Source organism: Budorcas taxicolor, chromosome 25, assembly GCF_023091745.1.
Source record: "Budorcas taxicolor isolate Tak-1 chromosome 25, Takin1.1, whole genome shotgun sequence".
Lineage (NCBI taxonomy): Eukaryota > Metazoa > Chordata > Mammalia > Artiodactyla > Bovidae > Budorcas > Budorcas taxicolor.
This window is the reverse complement of record NC_068934.1, coordinates 11,602,250-11,624,332: the sequence shown is the minus strand read 5'-3', so window position 1 is coordinate 11,624,332 and position 22,083 is coordinate 11,602,250. Positions and strand designations below refer to the sequence as shown.

Here is a 22,083-nt window from a genome sequence, read left to right as displayed (position 1 = left end):
GTTGAAAAAGAAATCTTTTTAAGGATTTATTTAAGGTTTATTTTGACCATTTTAAAACTCTTTACTGAAATTGTCAGAACATTGTTTCTGCTTGGTCACGAGGCACGTGGGATCTTAGTTCCCTGACCGGGCACCGAACCTGCAATCCCTGCACTGGAAGGTGGAGTCTTCACCACTGGGCCGCCAGGAAAGTCCCCACACTGCCTTCTAAGTAGGATGCAGGGGGAGGCATCTCACTGTGTGTTTTGTCTCCTCACTCTTCCCCCTTTTAGTGCTTGACCCAAGAGCACCAGACAGATCAAAGAAGCGACAAGGCTGAAACTGTGCCAGGTCTAATGGAGAATTTGTACCCTCTTAGCACATCTCTGACTCTAATAGGCTTCCTTTATGAGAAAATAACACATCAGGTTTTAATCAGGGCAGGTTTTCCAAACACTTGAACTGTGATAATATAATAACCTCTTAACGACTTGATTAGGAAATGTGTTTTTTGTGACTATGAAAGCACGTGTGCTTGCGTGTGATCATGCAGGGCCATGCTGGGGCCAGCTCGTCCTGTCTCATGAGAACCTCACGCGCCCGTCTTTGTAAGTGCATTCGGCGGCTTCAGGTTGGTAACCTGAAATCAGCCACAGTGGCAGTGTATACACCGTGACATTGGCAAATGCAACACCCTGGGCTGTTTTCTTTTCTGGAAAAATTGTGCACATATATTTCTATCACTGTTGCCGATAGAGGAAATGTACACAGGCTCTTCATTAAGACAATCTAATAGTACATCTTGTTCAGCACAAACAACACTCTAGAGGGTCATGACGGAAGCCTCCTGGCCCCAAAATAGCTAACTGGCAGGCTGGGTGCAGAAGCCCTGGACGAGGCCACCTTTCCGTTCTCTTTACAAATACACTGGGGGGCCACACTGCTTAGCTGGTAATTCCAAAAACGAGAAAAAGCCTATTCTAACCTTGATGTTTCGTATCAGAGATTTATTATTCACAGGTGGCTACTTTTGAAACTGTGAGAAACCTTCAACAAAAGACATCACTACAGTAAAACCATAAACACCAGAAAAATAAATAAAGAACATAGTAAGAAAAAAGATAGAAGGGAGCAACTGAAACAAAATAAAACTGAAGAAAACAACCAAAGTGGAAGACACTGAACTCTGAGATTCCTGGAGTCAAGAGATAAAGGGGAGAGAGGAAAGATTTTTTTATATCTGAGAGATGATCTTCAGAAAAAAACAAAGTTGCCTTCAGCTTAAATAGACATTTACCAAATGAGGCATGAAGCAGCATTATACACGGTATAATCCCCCCAAATGCAGATGTTCAGTAATTAGATTATCAAGTATATGCTGAATATGTAACATACAAAATGAAGATCTGATAGTCTTTTTATTATTTTGTTCATATTTATTTTTACTGTTGCCAGATTAGCTTTAGACTAGCCTCCATCATCCTTCTCATCTTGAAGCCATTGGGAGCTCTGCTCTAGAGCTGATTAAAAAAGGACGTGGTAGGAAGAGGGAAAAGGCAAGTTGGGAGGACTAACAGGAGGGGAGGCTTCATGGAGGTTCTTACAGGGATTCCTTCATCCAGTTAGAAAAACATCTGAAGCGCAACTCCTCTCTGCGCAGTCCAGCCTCCCAGCTTTGCCCTTTTCCAGTTTACACTGGTCAGCACTGATTCAGGATGAGCAATTTTTTGTTGTTGTTGCAAAGACGAAAGATGCTTAAAGCAGGAAGGGATTCATCTGACCCTGGAGTGAAATCACTGATTTCTACAGTTAGACCAAAGCCTTAGAGACAACTTTGTGTGCTCTCCTGCTGAAGAAGGAGTCCTTTTCTCTGTATCACCTCTAGGTCGTCAGACCAGCCTGCAAGGTTTCTGGTGCTGCTGCTAAGTTGCTTCAGTCGTATCCGACTCTGTGCGACCCCGTAGACAGGCAGCCCACCAGGCTCTGCCGTCCCTGGGGTTCTCCAGGCAAGAGCACTGGAGTAGTGGTGACAGGCAACTCCTAATTTACAAAACAGTATTTTTTGGAGGTAGCACTAATTGACATAAGTTGTGGTCTTACAATGATCCCAAATATCCATTCCTGTTAATTATACACAGTGGTTGTGCTTACAGCCACCAATATCATGATTCCTACATGACAGCCCTAAGTAGGAGAAGGCAAATCTCTGTTCTCTACGCTTTTATCTCCTCTTCTCCTGGCTGACCAAACCTATTCCCATCCATCAGTGATTTCCAAAGAAAACTCTTTGGAAAAGAGTTCTTTTCTTTCTGGGAAGAAATGAACAATGAGTTTCAACAGCGAAATATTAAATATTGACTGGAATGTGATAATTAGCCTAATATTCTAATTGATGTGTGGTAACCAGAACTAGTTCATTTAATAATGCAGGTTTAGGCTGCCAAAGTACTTAAAATGCACCAAATTTTGGAACTATATTAAACATAATACAGACTTTCTCTGATGTTTTGGAAGGTATAATAAGATCCCAGAAGACATCAGGGAAACCTTCATGGTACATTTTCTATTGCAACACAGCTGTATGAATGTGCCAGTGAAGGGAATGTTTTAGCTAACAAAATAAAAAGTTTTTAGCAAGATCAAGGAGCTATTTGGTAGTTTTTTTGGTTTGTTTTGTTTTATATTTAAGTTCGCTCCTATTACATCATTGATTCTAGTTCCACTTTCCCTTTAATTCACTTTAATCAACATTTATAAGCTTTTACCCAAGACACAAAATTGCATAACATCAGCAAAGCAAATGACACAGTAAACTGCAACCAAGGAACACAGAAATTGCTTAATGCTCATTTCATTGTCCCTTTCTGTCAAAATAGCACTTACCAAAAAATTGTTTTAAATCTAAGGAAAAAAAAATGTAGAAAGCATTGGAAAAGTATGACACCAAATAGAAAGAATTATAAAATAGAGCTGTTGATGAACCAACTCACAGTTTCTTTTTTAGTCTACAAGGTGAGGCAATTACTAGGTGTCATCATGTTATATTTATCTGGAACCAAGCAAAGAGAGGGAGAAATACAATTTGAATGAAATCTTGATGTCCTTGTGGGCTCTGTAAATACACGGATCAGTGTATTTTCCCATTCAGTTTGTCAGTGTTTGGTCTCTCCTTAGCCCATTTGCAGAAACTAAAAGGATTTTCCAGACACGTAAACAAGTAACAGTAAGAGTAACTGTCCGGTTACCTGTCAGGAATTCCAGGTAAACCTCCAAACCACAGAAAGACCCTTTGGCAACCATGTTCCACTGTAGTGTTTTAAAAGAGCCCCGCTTAAGCCAGCAGACATCTCCCTTAGCAAATGCACACCATCCCCTGCCGCCAGCTCTAAGAGCAATAGAACTGACCTTCAGAGGAGAGATGTGAGACTGCAGGACGTATCCATGGACATTTTCTATCTGAGACAGGTTCTTTTCTGACACGTGCACCAGTTCAGGGCCTCTCACTTCGTGGGTCAGTCGAGGTAAGGAATGATCGTGTGGAGCGTCCTCATCTTGATAGCGATACTTCTAGGAGAAAAGACAAAAAAAGGAAAAAAAGCATGAGTGTTTGCCAAGGGTACCGTTCTGAACTTCACGTTCTCACTTCATTTACAGGGCACAGCGCACATCTATTGCTGACGTCGCCCTACAGGCTTTGCTGCAGTCCCTTTGGGTGGGCACATAACCTAGGTCAACGGCAAGCCACGTTGAACCAACCATCAGTGCCAACCAATGCTGATGACTTGCCTTTGCCTATAGTGTACTCTCTCTCTTTATAAAACATAGAAGCGTGATAACAAATGACACACAGGTGAGGAGGTATCCCTCCAAAGGGTCAGAATAGCTAAATACGTGCTAAAAATTTTAGGTCAAGGATGGAAAATTAAAAAAAAAAAAAAGTGCAGAGCAAGAAGACAGAATTCTGATGCAACCAGTTGGGGAATCTAATTTTGATTCAGAAAGCATGAAAGTTGTAAGTTTTCTAGGAAATGAGGGAAAATTTCTGCCACCTGCATTGTTTGTGTTGGCCTCCAAAGAAAGAATATTGTCTTCCTTTCATATCCAAGGTGGAGGAGTGTTGATTCGGGTTAGTGAGACTCTAGGACAAAGGTTCACAATTTCCAAAGATGGAGCTTTCGTTTAAAGAACTTAAAAATTAAGGGGAAAAAAAAAATCTGCCTGTATCATATTGAGAAGATTCCCTGAGGGGAAAGAGATAATAGTTTCTTCTTTCTTGGTCCCTTTTGCTCTTTGTCATCTTCCTTCCACATGCCTGTAATAGTAAGAGCATCCTCTGTCAAAAGTAAGGCCCTCCTCTGGGTCTTCCAAGCACACCAAAGGAAGCTGGCAGAGACAGAAAAGGGCCAGGGCAAGGCATGCTCTGTGGAGGGTAGACACGGCCATGGGTCAATCTCCATCTCCAGCCTTGGCCTGGGCGTCCCATTCTTCCTTCTCTCTTTGCTTCTCACTCCATTTCCTTCAGACCTACTCCACTGTCAGAGTCTCATTGTTTCATGGCTATTAGTCTACTTGGGAAAGAAAAAAGGGAACACTCTATATCCCACATGCAACCCAGCTAATGAAATGTTAGTTTGCCTTGTTCTTCCTTTGTTCCCTGTGAATAGCAAAGGGGTAATCAGGGGCAGAGGCCCAAACATTGACATAACACAACAGGTCTACCTGTAATGCCTACCACTTCCCAGTACCCCTTTATTATCATCACCGACAGGTACTATTATCATATCAGGTTACAAACAACACATTTTCTTATAAAATCATGCTTATGTTTCTCTCATTTTTAGGTGAAAAATATGATTTCTTAAACACCAGCTCTCCAGCTGACTCATAAACTGACAGTAACAAGAGGAACCACTCAGGGTTGGCAATTCAATCTGGAGTCCATTCTTACTCAGAAGTTGATCATCATTACTTTTATTTTCCAGGGAGGCTTTCCACAGTGTTCCAAGCTTAATATCAGTTTCAAAACAAAAATTACAGCTGACAATATCATGAACCAGTTTGCAAAGGACTCTCATTTATTTCTTTCACTGCAATTCTTCTTATCTATGATGCTGCATTTTACTTATGAGAGAACTGACATTTAGAGAGGTTAAGAGACTTGTCCAGGACCCCCTACATACTGGTCATGAGAGCCGGGACCCTGTCCAGATAATTGGAATCTGAATCCTTTTTCTACTCTCAGAAAGCTCCCCCCGCCCACATTCCCAAAAGGAGATGAAATCCAAGCCTACAGCAGCTTGGTTTAAAAAAAAAAGCACTCTATGGAGGATAGACAACAAAATGAGGCTAGAACATTCCTGTGCATTACAAAATACCATACTTTTATCTTCCCAACTCTATGAATAATTTGGGAAGGTCATCTGACTTAGAAACATGAATCAAGCTTAATATTCATTCTGGATCAGTTATGTGGTGTTTGCTGGAAGCGGAATAATGTCACACACATGCCCAGTTTAGCGTCTCTGGCTTTCAGCCTACAGCCCCTCCACGACTCCTCCCCCCTCTTCAGTTCTCTCTCTGGGAGGCGCTGCCATCTCTGTGATCCCCCGAGCCAGAAAAGTAGGAGTCAGTGAATCGCCATCCTCTCTTTCACCCCCTGCCATCTGCCAATTCAATAAATCACTGAGTTTACCTCATTACTGTCTCAGATAGCTCTTGAGCCTACTCGGTCCTCATTTCCCACCACCTCCGTTAACCAGTGCCCACGTTCGGGTTTGCAGCTCTCAGCTGGACCACAGCAACAGCCTCTGGACTGGACAGACTGCTGCTGAGGTTGCCCCTTTCCCATACATCCTGGCCACAGGGGTCCCCAACCCTCGGGCCACGAACAAATAGCAGTCTTATGGACTGTTGGAAACGGGGTCACACAACAGAAGTGAGCGGCCTGCAAGCACGTGAAGCTTTATCTGTGTTTGCGGCTGCCCCCCATCGCTTGTGTTACTGCCTGAGCGCCACCTCCTGCCAGATCAGAGGCAGGATAATCAGGTCATGTGCTTGAATCATCCTGAAACCCTCCCCACCCCACCCCAGCCCAGTGAAAAAATGTCTTCCACAAAACTGGTCCCTGTGCCCAAACGGTTAAGGATGACCTCTGTACATATGCCAAGGGGCTGGCTTTCTGAATCTTACAGTGACAGAGTCTTTCTCTTTAAAACACCTCAGGGACTCCCACTGACCATGTGACAGAGCTCAAGCTTCCTTTCCTCATGATAAGTGACCCCCAACACCACTACATGAGCTGAGTCCCCACTAGTGCTGAACTCTTGTCTCTCACCTCTCTTACCGCAGGACTATGGAATAAACATAAACATATCATCACCTTCAGTTTCCAAGGATTTTTAAAAAAATGTTAAGTACACATAAAATTTACCATCTGAACTGTTTTAAGCATATGAAAGTGTGTTACTCGCTCAGTTGTGTCTGACTTTGCGATCCCACGAACTGTAGTCAGCCAGGCTCCTCTGTCCATGGAATTTTCCAGGCAAGAATACTGCCGTGGGTTGCCATTCCCTTCTCCAGGGGATCTTATCAACTCAGGAATCCAACCTGGGTCTCCTGCACTGCAGGCAGATTCTCTATTATCTGAGCCACTAGGGAAGCCCCTTTTATGTGTATAGTTCAGTAATACTGAGTTTATTCATACTGATGTGTAACCGATCTTCACATTTCATCTTGCAAAATTAAAACTCTTTACTCATTAAACAACTCAGCATTTTCTCACCTACAGCCCCTGGCAACCCACATTCTACTTTCTGTTTATATAAATTTGACTATTCTATGACAATTCCACCTTGTATCAGTGGAATCACATGGTGTTTGCTTCTCATGACGGGTTTACGTCTTAATGCCTTCAAGTGTCCTCCATGTTGTAGCAGAGGACAGGATTTCCTTCTTTTCAAGGCTGAATAGTATCCCATTGTATGTATATGCCACATTTTGTTTCTTCATCCATCTGTAGATGAGCTGTTGATTGCTTCAACCTCTTGGCTATTGTGGGTAAGGCTATTATGAACATGCATTTACAAAAACATGTTTGGAACTATGCTTTCAATTATTTTGGAGAGATACCCAGAAGTAGAATTGCTAGATCATATGGCAATTCCATTTTTAGTTTTTTGAGGAATTTTTTAAGCTTTAAAAACTTTAACATATGTAAAGCCATATTCATGTCACTCATCACAGCCAGGAAAGGGCTTGTGTTCTACAACCTAAATATCCAAGAACACCAAAAGTAAAATTTTGCAAAGTTAAACTGATTATAGAAGCTCCTCAAAGATTCTTGCAGTAAGATTCAGCTGGTATAGAGAAAGATTTCATTCATAAAAATGTACATCTCACTGAATTGTTTGGTGGAATAAATCAGGACACAGAGAGATAATAAACTTGGTTAAACTTACATGGTACTGTAAAGAACCTATTTAATTATTTCCATAAAATTAAGACCCAATTTGAAGAGCGATACAGGCTTAAATTAGACTATAAACTCAATCTTGATGCTCAATTAATGCTTTATCAGTAAAAATAGTTCATCTTAACGTTCATTGATCCTCTGGACTCAATCTTGACATTACCTTTTCTCAGAAGCTTTCATGAAACGCAAATCTGAGGTTTTGTGGGTGTTCCCATAGCTGCCTATACTCCCCAAACCACAGCTTTTATCACGCTATATGATTCTGTATATTCGGAGTTTTTACATTGCACTATAAGGTTCTGTGAGAACAGGGGCCATTTGGGTCTAGTTTATCCCCATATCTGCAGGCCTTTAACCAAATGCCTGGCACATATGCTCAATAACTATTTATTGAATAAAGTTATGACTGACAATTAAACAAATTGATGAATTGGGTATAACCTGCTCAAGCTACCAAGTAATTCTGGCTCCTGAATGCAACCTCTTTCATTGTGAAACATTGTCAACTCAGGCTTAAGCAAAAACAGACCACATCATTGGACTGACACAATCTTACAGGATATCAGATTCTTAAGCATTATATGTCTCTCACCACATCTTTCCTTTCAGTAATATATGCAAAGAACCCAAACTGAATGTGAACCAGTTCTTGACCTTGAGAAGGCTACAAATTACCAAGTAAATAATACACATGTGCAGCTAAGTCACACGCACAGTGATAACAACTGTATTACTGAGTGTAAACTGAGTTTTGTGTACACAACTGTATTACTGAGTAAAAACAGTTTTACTGAGTGTAAATGGAGAAATGGGTAATCAACAGCTCTGAAGCTTTCCAGAATGAAAGAGGATCTAGAATGATAATAGGAAGAAACTGCTGCTTTATTGACTATGCCAAAGCCTTTGACTGTGTGGATCATTTCCAACAAACTGGAAAATTCTTAAAGTGATGGGAATACCAGTCCACCTTACCTGCCTCCTGAAAAATATGTATGCAGGTCAAGAAGCAACAGTTAGAACTGGACATGGAACAACAGACTGGTTCCACATCGGGAAAGGAGTACCTCAAGGCTGTATATTGTTACCCTGCTTATTTAACTTACATGCAGAGTACATCATGAGAAATGGTGGGCTGGAGGAAGCACAAGCTGGAATCAAGATTGCCAGGAGAAATATCAATAACCTCAGATATGCAGACGATACCACTCTTGTGGCAGAAAGTAAAGAAGAACTAAAGAGCCTCTTGATGAAAGTGAAAGAGGAGAGTGAAAAGTTGGCTTGAGGCTCAACATTCAGAAAAGTAAGACCATGGGATCTGGTCTCATCGCTTCATGGCAATAGATGGGGAAACAGGGGAAACAGTGAGAGACTTTATTTTCTCAGGCTCCAAAATCACTGCAGATGGTGACTGTAGCCATGAAATTAAAAGCCACTTGCTCCTTGGAAGAAAAGCTATGACTAACCTAGAATGGACAGGGAGGTCTGGCGTGCTGTGATTCATGGGGTCGCAAAGAGTCAGACACGACTGAGCGACTGAACTGAACTGAACCGAACCTAGACAGCATATTAAAAAGCAGAGACGCTACTTTGCCGACAAAGGTCCATCTAGTCAAAGCTATGGTTTTTCCAGTAGTCAAGTATGGATGTGACAACTGGACTATAAAGAAAGCTGAGAACTAAAGAACGGATTCTTTTGAATTGTGGTGTTTCAGAAGACTCTTGAGAGTCCCTTGAACTGCAAGGAGATCCAACCAGTCCATCCTAAAGGAAATCAACCCTGAATATTCATTGGAAGGACTGATGCTGAAGCAGAAACTCCAATACTTTGGCCACCTGATGCAAAGAATTGACACTGGAAAAGACTCTGATGCTGTGAAAGATTGAAGACAGGAGGATAAGGGAGCAACAGAGGATGAGATGCTTGGGTAGCATCACCAACTCAGTGGACATGAATTTGAGTAAACTCTGGGAGATAGTGCAGGACAGGGAAGCCTGGCATGCTGCAGTCCATGGGGTTGCAAAGAGTCAGGCACGATTTAGTGACTGAACAAGAGACCTAAACGATACTCCTCCTGGTACCAGACAAGTGGTCCTCCTCCTTTATTTTTCCAGTTTTCTCCAAGAGATGACTAAGCAAAAGATGACAAGAACCAGCGAGAGGTGCCGTGTTTAACTCAAACACCAGCCTCCAGAGGAATCACTCTGACATGGTTTGGAAGAATCTCTCTGCTTAGATTTAACTTCAACTATAACAAAAAAAAGGTTTTTCTGTACTACTAAAATTACCATTAATATTAACATCACTAACAAAAATACTAATTCTAACATGAATGGTAATATTAAAACCATTAATAATAATTCATCTGCAATGCAGGAGACCTGGGTTCGATCCCTGGGATGGGAAGACACCCTGGAGAAGGGAAAGGCTACCCACTCCAGTATTCTGGCCTGGAGAATTCCATGGACTACACAGTCCATGGTGTCAAAAAGAATCAGACACAACTGAGCAACTTTCATTTTCATTTTAATGTTCCAGGAACCATGCTAAATGCTTTACACACATCATTACATCTGGGAGATTGGTGTTACAATTTCCATCACCTCAGGCTTGGTCAGATGGGCATTTTTTTCCAAGCTTACATACCAAGCAAACCAGGATTCAAACACAAGTCTGACTCTGGAGCTAGAGCACTTCACTTAAATATTCTTCTAAACTAATTAGGACTCAAAGATCTTAAGAGACTAATTATATCTTCAGGAAATATAACTATCAGGAAATCTTCAAGAGTCATCTGACAAGGGAGATTAAACCATTCTGCAAGAGGTCAAATCCTGATTTAAGAATTGGCTCCATACAGAAGAACTTATCAATATTTGCAAAGGAGAAATACAGACACAGACATAGAGAACAAACACATGGGCACCACAGGGGAAAAGGGGGTGGGATGAACGGGGAGACTGGGGTTGGCACATAACCACTCTGTGTATAAAATAGGTAACTGCTGAGAACCTGCTGTACAGCACGGTGCTTATGCTGCTCAGTGCTCTGTGGTGACCTAAACGGGAAGGAAATCCAAAAGAGAGGAGACACATGTATGCATACAGCTGATTCACTTTGCTGTACAGCAGAAATTAACACGGCACCATAAAGCAACTATATGCCAACTAAAAAAAAGAAAAAAAAAAGAATCAGCGCTAATGTTCTGGGCAACTCTGAGTCTTCTCTCATTCCAGGGCTTGTCTCTTAGTCATTGAGGCCAGACTGGGCAACATTGAGGGTTTCTGCATTTCCTTTAAAAGGAGGGTCACTGAGGAAGGCCTCTGCTTTGATGTACGTGCCTTCTTCTTTTCCTCCCCTCAGCTCAGCCCACTGGAGGGGCCTCTGGGACAACAGAACTTTTGTAAACCGATTCTATGTTCTCTCCTAGCTCCAACGGGAACTAGGCAGAAGTGCTCAGGCTAGAGAAGAATTTATGTTCTTCCCTAATAATAATTTATGTTCCCTGTTGTAGCTCATTTTGCCCCTCATCTCTGGAATTCCATGCCCTTCCCCATTCTGAAATTTAACTTCCACCCCTGGATTCCTTTATCAGGCAAATTTTTTCAGGTCCTGGATAATCAGACTGAATATCATTCTCTCTTAGAAACATTCTCTGACCAACTGTTAAGGTTGGAAGGATGTTCTTTCTTTAGGCTCCCAGCCTCTTGATGAAAGTGAAAGAGGAGAGTGAAAAACTTGGCTTGAGGCTCAACATTCAGAAAACTAAGATCACGGCATCTGGTCCCATCACTTCATGGCAAATAGACGGGGAGATAGTGGAAACAGTGACAGACTTCATTTTGGGGGCTCCAAAATCACTGCAGATGGTGATTGCAGCCATGAAATTAAAAGACACTCGCTCCTTGAAAGAAAAGTTATAACCAACCTAGACAGCATATTTAAAAGCACAGACATTACTTTGCCAACAAAGGTCCATGTAGTTAAAGCTATGGTTTTTCCAGTGGTCATGTATGGATGTGAGAGTTGGACTTTAAAGAAAGCTGAGCACCGAAGAACTGATGCTTTTGAACTGTGGTGTTGGAGAAGACTCTTGAGAGTCCCTTGGACAGCAAGGAGATGCAACCAGTCCACCCTAAAGGAGATCAGTCCTGAATATTCATAGGAAGGACTGATGCTGAAGCTGAAACTCCAGTACTTTGGTCACCTGATGAACTCACTCCTTGGAAAAGAGAAGAACTTACTCCTTGGAAAAGATCCTGATGCTGGGAAATATTGCAGGCAGGAGGAGAAGGGGACAATAGAGGATGAGGTGGCTCGATGCCATCACCTAATCAATGGACATGAGTTTGAGTAAACTTTGGGAGTTGGTGATGGACAGGGAGGCCTGGCGTGCTGCAGTTCATGGGGTCACGAAGAGTCGGACACGCCTGAGCTACTAAACCAAACTGAACTGAGGGTTCTACACAGTTTCCTGCTATTAAATAACAGCTCTAAGCCACAATGACTTGTCTGTGTGTCTGTCTCTCCTACTAGCCCGTGAGCACTTCTGAGCAGAGATGGAGTGGAGACAGGCCTGGGACCTGGGACCCTCTGCTGCAGTGTTGCAAAGCTTGCACCTGGACATACCTCTCCTCAAGCTACAATATACAAAGACTAGATGGGACTCAAAACAACCGTGTGCATGGGACAAAAGATACAAAGACCAAAAAAACCCACTGCCATTTCTGAAGAGCTAGGAGTCAAAAAACTGGGTGTCTGGAAAAAAAGCAGGGCATTGCGTGTGCCCCTCTGCACTCAACACCACAAAGGGGTGGGCCAACCATCTTAGCCACTGCCTCGGCTCAACCCCTGGACACATTCTACCCTCCTTGCATGTAAGGAACTAGCTTGCCCCTATCGGGGGAGCGAACAAGCAAACCTGTTACTTGATTTTGCTCCTGAGCTCAGTCGCCCAGTCGCGTCTGACTCTGTGACCCCACGGACTGTAGCCCGCCAGGCTCCTCTGTCCATGGAATTTTCTGGAGTGGGTTGCCATTCCTACTCCAGGGGATCTTCCCAACCCAGGGAATGAACTTGAGGCTTCTGCTTGGCGGGGCGGGGGGTGGTGGTGGTTTTTACCACTGTGCCACTTGGGAAGCTGGCACAAGAGCCCTGATGAAGCCTTGGCTGAACTTCTGGTCTGGCCTCTTGTCAATTTGTGCTGATTAGGGAAGGCCAAGAACCGTGTTCAGTATCAGAGTCATAGTCATCTCAATCTCCAGTGGACCATAGTAAGACATATAGAAACCGACGAATGTGACATTAACTGAAGTAGACTTCAGTCATCTGAGCAATAATATGATCAACCTGATGAAACAGCCCTCCCAGCTGAATCATCATGCGCTCATACTGGCATTCTTATTCTGCCACCGGGCCCTCCCATGTGGATGGCCACGACTGGATCAAATTCTGCTCACTGCCTTCTGTTGAGGCCTGTGTGAGTCAGAACCATCCCGAGTTTCCCAGGATTCCAACGCAGGTTCCTGCAAGCATCTGGTCCATCCCTGGGAGGTTCTGCAAGGTTTGGAAGATGACGCTGCATGGGCAAGGTGTATAATAGCTGAGGGAGAAGTCACAAATTTTTCAAGGCCTCATAAATAAAATCCCGAGTCTCGTGCTGTTTCTGCAATAAAAAGTGCTCTGCTTCCCCCTGGCTGCAGGAGCTGGCACTGTTCTGACGAAAGACAAGTCAAATGCTGTGAGAACCAGAATATGTTTGTGTGCTCTTGAAAGGGAAGTGTGCGAGAGTGCCTTTGTTGTTTGGTCGCGCAAACATACCCAACTCTTTGCGACCCCATGAACTGAAGCACACCAAGCTTCCCTATCCTTTACTATCTCCCAGAGCTTGCTCAAACTCATGTCCATTGAGCTGGTGATGCCATCCAACCATCTTATCCTCTGTCACCTCTTTCTCCTCCTGCCCTCAATCTTTCCCAGCATCAAGGTCTTTTCCAGTGAGTCGGCTCTTCGCATCAGGGGCCAAAATCCTGGAACTTCAGCTTCAGCATCAGTCCTTTCATTGAATATTCAGGGCTGATCTCCTTTAGGATGGACTGGTTGGATCTCCGTGCTGTCCAAGGGACTTGGAAGAGTCTTCTCCAACAGCACAATTCAAAAGCATCAGTTCCTCAGCTCTCAGTCTTCTTTATGGTCCAACTCAAAGTTAATAAATGTTGTGCACTTTTCAAAGAGTGTTATACAAAGTATCCCATTTAAGACTGACAGCAACACTGCGAAGCAGACAAACTTAAGGCAAGCGAAGCGGACAAACTTAAGGCAAGATTACAGCTTCATGCACAAAGCCTGACATTTAGTAAATGCTCAAAACCTCTTGGTTTCCTGCCTTCTGTTAATATAGCAACAGACAGCATCCTTTGTGTCAAATCTTAACTCCGCCTCTGTAATCTACGTTCTTTGAGGCCAGGAACCTCTGCCATCTGTCTGTCTCCTGCAGAGCCTCAGGCCAGAACAAGGGCCACATAGTGTGTGCTCAATAGACCTGGCTGACTGCATACTGCCACTGGAAGAAGTCTCTCAGCTTTAAAAATGTGTAGAAGAGAAGCACTGATTTTCAGAGAAGCATGAAGTCACTTAGAGAGTTAAACATAAATAGCAGTCTTGCAAAGAGTGATGAACCTCTAAGAAAGAAGTGAGTGAAGCTCAGAAAACAGAAAAAAAAAAAAAAAGAGTGAGGAAAGTAGTCTCAAAAAATGAATTATAGGAAAACAAAGGGTTTTCCTTTCTTCTCAAGACTGTATAAGTTTATCTTTCAAAACAGGGTATTCTTATCCAGGCCTTGCCTCCACCATCTTATTTTGAGGACAATATTTTGCTTAATAAATGGCTGTTTAAGGGACTTCATTCATCAGGACTTGGGTGGTATATAGCTAGCCAGCCCTCTTTTCCAGTTTCTTCCTTCTTCCATGATGTCCTAGCCAATCTGTGACCCAAGACTCATCCTCATTACCATGCCTTTGACATCCTCTCTCGAACTCACTGCCTCCCTTCTGGAGGGAAAACACGGACAGAAGAAAGAAAAAAGAGAGAAGATAAAAGAATGTTTAATGCATTGAGCAGGCTAGTATGTATATTCGCACCTTTATTTTGAAATACAGTCTCTAGCATTTCGACTGCAGCAGGGTTCTCTTTCCCCTTTTCATCATTTCTGTCCACCATCCCAACCTATTCTTCCAGAACAGTTGCATGGACACTGCAAATCTGGAGGAGGGGGATTTAGAGAGGAGCAAAATGGGAGGAGCTGACTCATTGGAAAAGACCCTGATGCTGGGAAAGATTGAGGGCAGGAGGAGAAGGGGACGACAGAGGATGAGATGGCTGGATGGCATCATTAACTCGATGGACATGGGTTTGGGTGGACTCTGGGAGTTGGTGATGGACAGGGAGGCCTGGCGTGCTGCGATTCATGGGGTCGCAAAGAGTCGGACATGACTGAGCGCCTGAACTGAACCGAACTGAGCGCCTGAACTGAACTGAAAACGGGAGGAGGAAGGGCAAGACAGAAATACCTAATTTCCCCCTTTACTTCCTCCCGGAGGCCTCCTGACTTCAGTGTTCAGTCACTTGGTCGTGTCCAGCTCTTTGCGGTCCCATGTTTCCCAGGCAGAGCCCGCCAGGCTCCTTTGTCCATGGAATTTCCCAGATAAGAACACTAGAGCGGATTGCCATTTCCTACTCTGAGCAGATGAGGGCAGGAGTCCCCAACCTCTGGCATCTAATGCGCAATGAGCTGAGGTGGAGCTGATGTAATAATAAGAGAAATAAAGTGTACAATAAATGCAATGCCCTTGAATCATCCTGAAACCACACCTTCCCCACCCGTCCATGGAAAAATTATCTTGCATGAAACCAGTCTCTGGTGCCTAAAAGGTTGGGGGCTGCTAGATTATGGAATTCCCCTCCGTGTATCTCACTGCTCCCTGCTTACCAGGATTTCAGGGTACCTGTATTCACTTTTCATAAAACTCATCATATTTTAAATTTACATTTCTTTCTGTGATCATTTACTTACTGTCTGCTTCCTCCTTTAAATCAAAACCTCCATGGGGGCTGGCACCCTGCCTGCTTGGTTCACTACTCACCTCTGGTATCTGCTACATGGCAGGTTCTCGACCAACACTCACTGAATAAATAGTAGTCTGCGGCCAAACCTCTCTGCAAAATCCATTACTCAAAGAGCTAATAAAAGTGGGTTAGAGAAAGTAGCATCCACGTATATATATTACCATTAAAATAAGATAGCTGCTATATAACACAAGGACCCTAGCCTGATGCTCTGGGTTGGTGGGAGGAGGGAAGGGAAGGAGTTGATACATGTATAATTATGGTTTGCATTGCTGTAGTGTAGAAGCTGATACCACATTGTAATCTTCCTCCAATTAAAAAATAAATAAAAAATAAAAGATAAAAAAGTGGGTCGAAGCTCAGTGATGACCAGTTCCACACAGATCTTGCCCAAGTGAAGTTGTCCTTCAAAAAAAATGAAGTGATCCACGATTGGCAATACAGCTAACCCAAAGGACATTTGAAGGAGGAATTTTTCGAAGACAGGAGCAGGATGTAAGTGAAGGGACTGACGTGAGGGATGAAAAGCACTCCCAGGTGCTCTATTTGAATTTTTTCAAGCAAACTCCCTAATGAAAGGAAATACATTCCTACTTTTTGCCACAAAGAGCAGGACAAGCCAGGATGTTAATTAAATTACAAATCAGCTGTCAGCTTGCAGCTGACTGAGCTTTGTGTGCTTCCAAGCAACATCAGATATTTTAAACCCTCTGTAATTACCTACAATGAAGGAGCTGCCAGGAAGAATGCTTTCATGAATATTTAACCGATCTTAAGATCCTTTTTAAAGAACTGATGATTTAAATAATATTGAGAGGACTTGCTCCAGCTCAGTGCTGCCCTCCAGCTGTTAACTGAAGTTGCAGGAAATGGAGCTTGGCAAGCTTCATCTCCTAAAACTCAGAGCTACCCAGGGGAGGCCAGGCTCTCCCAGCATAGGTCAGTATAGGACTAGACCGCCTAAGCTCTCTGGAAAAGTCAGAATGGGACCACACACCTATGATTTGGGAAAATGATGGGTGTGGAACTGTAAAATGCATTTGTACCCGATGTCACATAATGCAGGTTTCTATTTATATTTTGGGCTTCCCTGGTGGCTCAGGGATAAAGAATCGATCTGCCAGTGCAGGAGATGCTAGTTCCATCCCCAAGTCAGGAAGATCCCCTGGAGAAGAAAACGGCAACCCCTTCAGTATTCTTGCTTGGGGAATCCCATGGACAGAGAAACCAGGTGGGCTGCAGTCCATGGGGTCGCAAAGCATCGTCGGACTTAGCAAGTAAACAGCAATATTTATGATTTACAAAGCACTCTCAGAAGCATTGGCCCAAGTAACTCGCTCAAGAATTGAGAAAAAAGAAGGTACTATCACTCTTTCCAAATGAGAAAACAGGATCAGAGAGTCTCCAAACTGTTAAACAAATGGCAAAGCAGGGTTTCAAACTGACTTAGCCAGTTGAGTCCAAGAGGCAGCCCAATTCAGTGGAATGTGCATAAATTCTGGCATTAGAAATATAGGTTCAAATCTTGCAACATTTGTCAAGTTGCTGGTATCTCTGAGCTTCAACTGACTGAAGCTATAAACTTGGGAATTACAGGACCAATCTGGTAGAAATATGAGCATTGGATGAGACACGGCACTGCTGGCACATAGTAGCTACTTGATGAAACTGAATGTTCTCCTTCTGGAACTGTCATGTTTTGTACTTTGCAGGTCTGGCATCATGAAACCTGAGGAGGCCTATGAGTGAACTCTGCAGACTGTTAATACTGTCAGCAGAATGGAAACCAGTGTGAATGGTCATTTGTAGCTTCTAAATATGACTCTCAACGTCCTCTTCCTTAGTCCCTCATTCTAGAATAACTTTCTAAAACCTCAGTTATAGAGTAGTGGCTAAGAGAACAGTTTTTAGAGAGACTGTCTGGATCAATTTCCAGTTCTACCATGTACTACATGACCTTGGGTAACTTATCAACTTCTGTGAGACTTGATAATCTAATCTGTAAAATGGAACTAGGCCTTCACAGAGTTTCTGAGAAACTCAAGTGAGATAATATATGGAAGCCACTTAGAACAGTGTCTGTGACCTAGTAAGTGGACCCTTAATGTTAGCTATGATTATTCTATTGTAACATTAGATTTTTGATTATAAAAAGTTTGGAAATATAAAACATAGTTAACTGAAGGGGAAAAAAATGTAGCTTTTTTTTTTTTTATTCTCAAGTTTTTCCTAAGCCTGCAATTACAACTTTTCCCGCTACTCTATAACATGTAGACTCTGCGCTCTACTCTTATAGCTCTCTTGACCCCACAAAGCACTTTTCAACCTTCCTTTACGTCATCTTCAAGCCTGAAAACCTTCTGGCCTTTCCCAAACCATCTCCACTCAACTCAGCCTGCCCTGACCGTTCCAGCTCCTACAACTGTACTCTCCTCTCGATTTTTTCATCTAACAAGAATTTACTTCTAGTTAAAAAATAAATAAGCCATGGAGATGCAATATGCAGCATGGTGAGTATAGTTTAAAATAATGTTTATTTGATGACCCAGAGAGATGGGATGGGGAGGGAGGTGGGTGGGGGGTTCAGGATTGGGAACACATGTACACCCAAGGCGGATTCATGCTGATGTATGGCAAAACCAATACAGTATTGTAGAGTAAAATAAAAATAAATAAATAAATTAAAAAAAAAAGAATTTCTTGAAAACTTACTATGCACCAGTCATTTTAAGTACTAAGGATACAACAGTAAAGAGGAAAGACACATCTTCTCCCTTTGTTTGTTTGTTTGTTTGTTTTTTCAATATTTATTTATTTGGCTGCATTGGGTCGGTCTGTTGGTAGCACACAGGATCTTTGATAGTGTCATGTGAGCTCCTTCGCTGTGATGCATGAAAATTCTAGGTGTGGTGCAGAGGCTCAGTAGCTGTGGCTCACTGCCTTAGCTGCTTCCCAGCATTTGGGATTTTCCTGGACCAGGGATCGAGCCTGGGTCCCCTGCACTGCAAGGTGCCTTCTTAACCACAGGACCACCACAGAAGTCTGCCTGTGCTTGGCTCTTGACATCTTCTCTTCCTCTAGTAACCTTCCCAATTATCTCTCACCTGGCTATTGCACAACCTGAAAACTCAACTCATATAAGATGTCTTCATGGATGCTTTCACTGGACACACAGGTATGGCTGTTTCCTTTCCCTGGGCTCACATAACTCCCAAACCTGGAGAAATCTTTTTTTTTAAGCATATATGTACCTGATTTTCTCATGAGAACATAAACACTTCTTCATTATTGTAACACCAGCAGCAAATATTCTGCGTGGGACTCTGAAGGTGCTTAAGAAATGTTTCTGAACTAAACTACACCCCGTGCAGATATAAATTCTTAGGACTCTTGCGTAGTGCACCATACCTAGCACATTCTAAAAATAAAATGTACTCAAGAAACCTGTCTGGAGGGTAGAGAAGATCTGATTATGGAACAGCACCCTGTCAGATTCTGAGTCATAAAAAGAGAAACTGGCTCACAGGGCAGCCCAGGTAATAAAGTGGGGCAGGGTCATGGAAACAGGGTTGTTCAAGGTCGAGGCGTAAGGCATCTGGAAGGAATCACGTATGGTGACTTTCTGGACCAACAAGTTGAGAACAGGAAAAAGTATAACATGCAAGACAGTAACGACGGAGCCTTTCTCCTTCCCCTACTCTGCCAGCCCCGAGTTAGAGCAACTAAAGAAGCACAATCATAAAAGAGGTCACCCCAAGTAGTCTCACCTGAGATTCTCCAAACCCAGACCAGCAGCTGGGCACACACACCAGTGTATCAGCCCTGATAGGCACAATAAAATACACTAAAGTGTGATCACTCACCGAGAGCCAGGCATCCTGGAATGTGAAGTCAAGTGGGCCTTAGGAAGCATCTCTACAAACAAAGCTAGTGGAGGTGATGGCATTCCAGTTGAGCTATTTCAAATCCTAAAAGATGATGCTGTGAAAGTGCTGCACTCAATATGCCAGCAAATCTGGAAAACTCACCAGTGGCCACAGGACTGGAAAAGGTCAGTTTTTATTCCAATTCCAAAGAAAGGCAATGCCAAAGAATGCTCAAACTACCAAACAATTGCACTCATCTCACACGCTAGTAAAGTAATGCTCAAAATTCTCCAAGCCAGGCTTCAGCAATACGTGAACCGTGAACTTCCAGATGTTCAAGCTGGTTTTAGAAAAGGCAGAGGAACCAGAGATCAAATTGCCAACATCCACTGGATCATCGAAAAAGTAAGAGAGTTCCAAAAAAACATCTATTTCTGCTTTATTGACTATGCCAAAGCCTTTGACTGTGTGGATCACAATAAACTGTGGAAAATTCTGAAAGAGATGGGAATACCAGATCACCTGACCTGCCTCTTGAAAAACCTATATGCAGTTCAGGAAGCAACAGTTAGAACTGGACATGGAACAACAGACTGGTTCCAAATAGGAAAAGGAGTACATCAAGGCTGTATATTGTCACCCTGTTTATTTAACTTATATGCAGAGTACATCATGAGAAATGCTGGGCTGGAAGAAGTACAAGCTGGGATCAAGATTGCCAGGAGAAATATCAATAACCTCAGATATGCAGATGACACCACCCTTATGGCAGAAAGTGAAGAGGAACTAAAAAGCCTTTGAATAAAGGGAAAGAGGAGAGTCAAAAAGTTGGCTTAAAGCTCAACATTCAGAAAACCAAGATCATGGTGTCCCGTCCCATCACTTCATGGCAAATAGATGAAGAAACAGTGGAAACAGTGGCTGACTTTATTTTGGGGGGCTCCAAAATCACTGCAGATGGTGATTGCAGCCATGAAATTAAAAGACGCTTACTCCTTGGAAGAAAAGTTATGACCAACCTAGATAGCATATTAGAAAGCAGAGATATTACTTTGCCAAAAAAGGTCCATCTAGTCAAGGCTATGGTTTTTCCAGCGGTCATGTATGGATGTGAGAATTGGACTGTGAAGAAAGTTGAGCACCGAGGAATTGATGGTTTTGAACTGTGGTGTTGAAGACTCTTGTTAGTCCCTTGGACTGCAAGGAGATCCAACCAGTCCATCCTAAAGGAGACCAGTCCTTGGATTTCATTGGAAGGACTGATGCTGAAGCTGAAACTCCAGGACTTTGATCACCTCATGCGAAGAGTTGACTCATTGGAAAAGACCCTGATGCTGGGAGGGATTGGGGGCAGGAGGAGAAAGGGACGACAGAGGATGAGATGGCTGGATGGCATCACTGAGTCGATGGACATGAGTTTGGGTGAACTGCAGGAGTTGGTGATGGACAGGGAGGCCTGGCATGCTGCGATTCATGGGGTCGCAAAGAGTCAGACATGACTGAGCGACTGAACTGAATTGAACTTAAAGTTTATGCAGAGCAGGGAAGAACTCTGGAAGCTTGCATGCTATATTGACAGTGATTATCTCTGGGTGATCATTCATTTCATTTTTTGAGCTACAAATATTACTTGGAGAAGAAAAATAGTGAACGCGATAGTCTCTAAGATATGATCAAGCATTTAATTTGCTGTAATGGAGAAGGTCCAATGAACTGCAAGCTTTACAGTGAGGGAAAATTCTCCAGCCCTGGAAAATGTTTATTATACGAATTTGGTTGAGATAACTTTGGCTGAAGGATGCAAGGATGATTGCCAGCTTACAGATGAAGGAGAGGGAGCTGAGAAGAAACAGGGCTTGAAGTCAAATTGCTTTGTTACCAAGAAATCAAAGCAATGATTTGGGAACAAACTCAACAATTAGTTTGTCCATTTGAACCACAACTTCAAACACTGTCTGAGTAACTCTCCAGGGATAACTGCCGCTGGAATCGAGCCATGGCAGTAAGATCTCATGGGCAGTCGCTGTCTGACTCAGTCCACCAGCTGTGCCACTGCTTCAGGGTCTGCAAGTGAGAGCCAGTCGTTCACTGCTGAAGGCCAGAAGCGTGTTCTGCTCAGGATGCCTGGTGCTGAGGAAAGATGAAATGTTTATCTCAGCACAACGCTTAGCTAAGTGACGCAAACTCCCCACACCTCCGTTTCCTGCGTTTAAATTCCGTTCTTGTCACTAATCAGCAATGCAACTTTGAGCAAGTGTGGAAGCTCTCTGAGACTCAGATTCCTCATTTGCAAAATGGAGCTAATAAGACTTCTAACAGTGTTGCTATGGGCAATTGATGAGAGGATGCGTCTACGTGTCTTGACACGGGGTTTGACTCCTGATTGACAATTAGGAAAGCTAAGCCTCTTTCTATTTCTGTATCAGCGTCACACACTCATCATTGCAAATCAGTAAGAAGGGTCACAACACACACACACATACACACACATTCAATTAAGTCTGATTACCTTTTGGGAGCTGGTTTTCTCCCTGCTTTCACAAGCAGCTTGGCAGCATTATAGATCAGTACAAATCCTCTGAAGGAGGCACACTGAGTTGAGAAGGCCTTGCCTCCACTGCACTAAAATGAGCAAGTGCCTGCTC

At 43.0% G+C, this 22,083-nt stretch overlaps 1 protein-coding gene across 1 annotated transcript in view; it reads right to left on the bottom strand.

The window, feature by feature from the left end:
* Positions 1-22,083, bottom strand: part of DLG2 (discs large MAGUK scaffold protein 2) — a 1,427,480-nt gene that overhangs the window by 1,207,739 nt on the left and 197,658 nt on the right. The window contains exon 2 of the mRNA XM_052662441.1: positions 3,385-3,546. Coding sequence (XP_052518401.1) covers positions 3,385-3,546 — 162 coding nt within the window. The remainder of the gene's footprint in view (positions 1-3,384; positions 3,547-22,083) is intronic.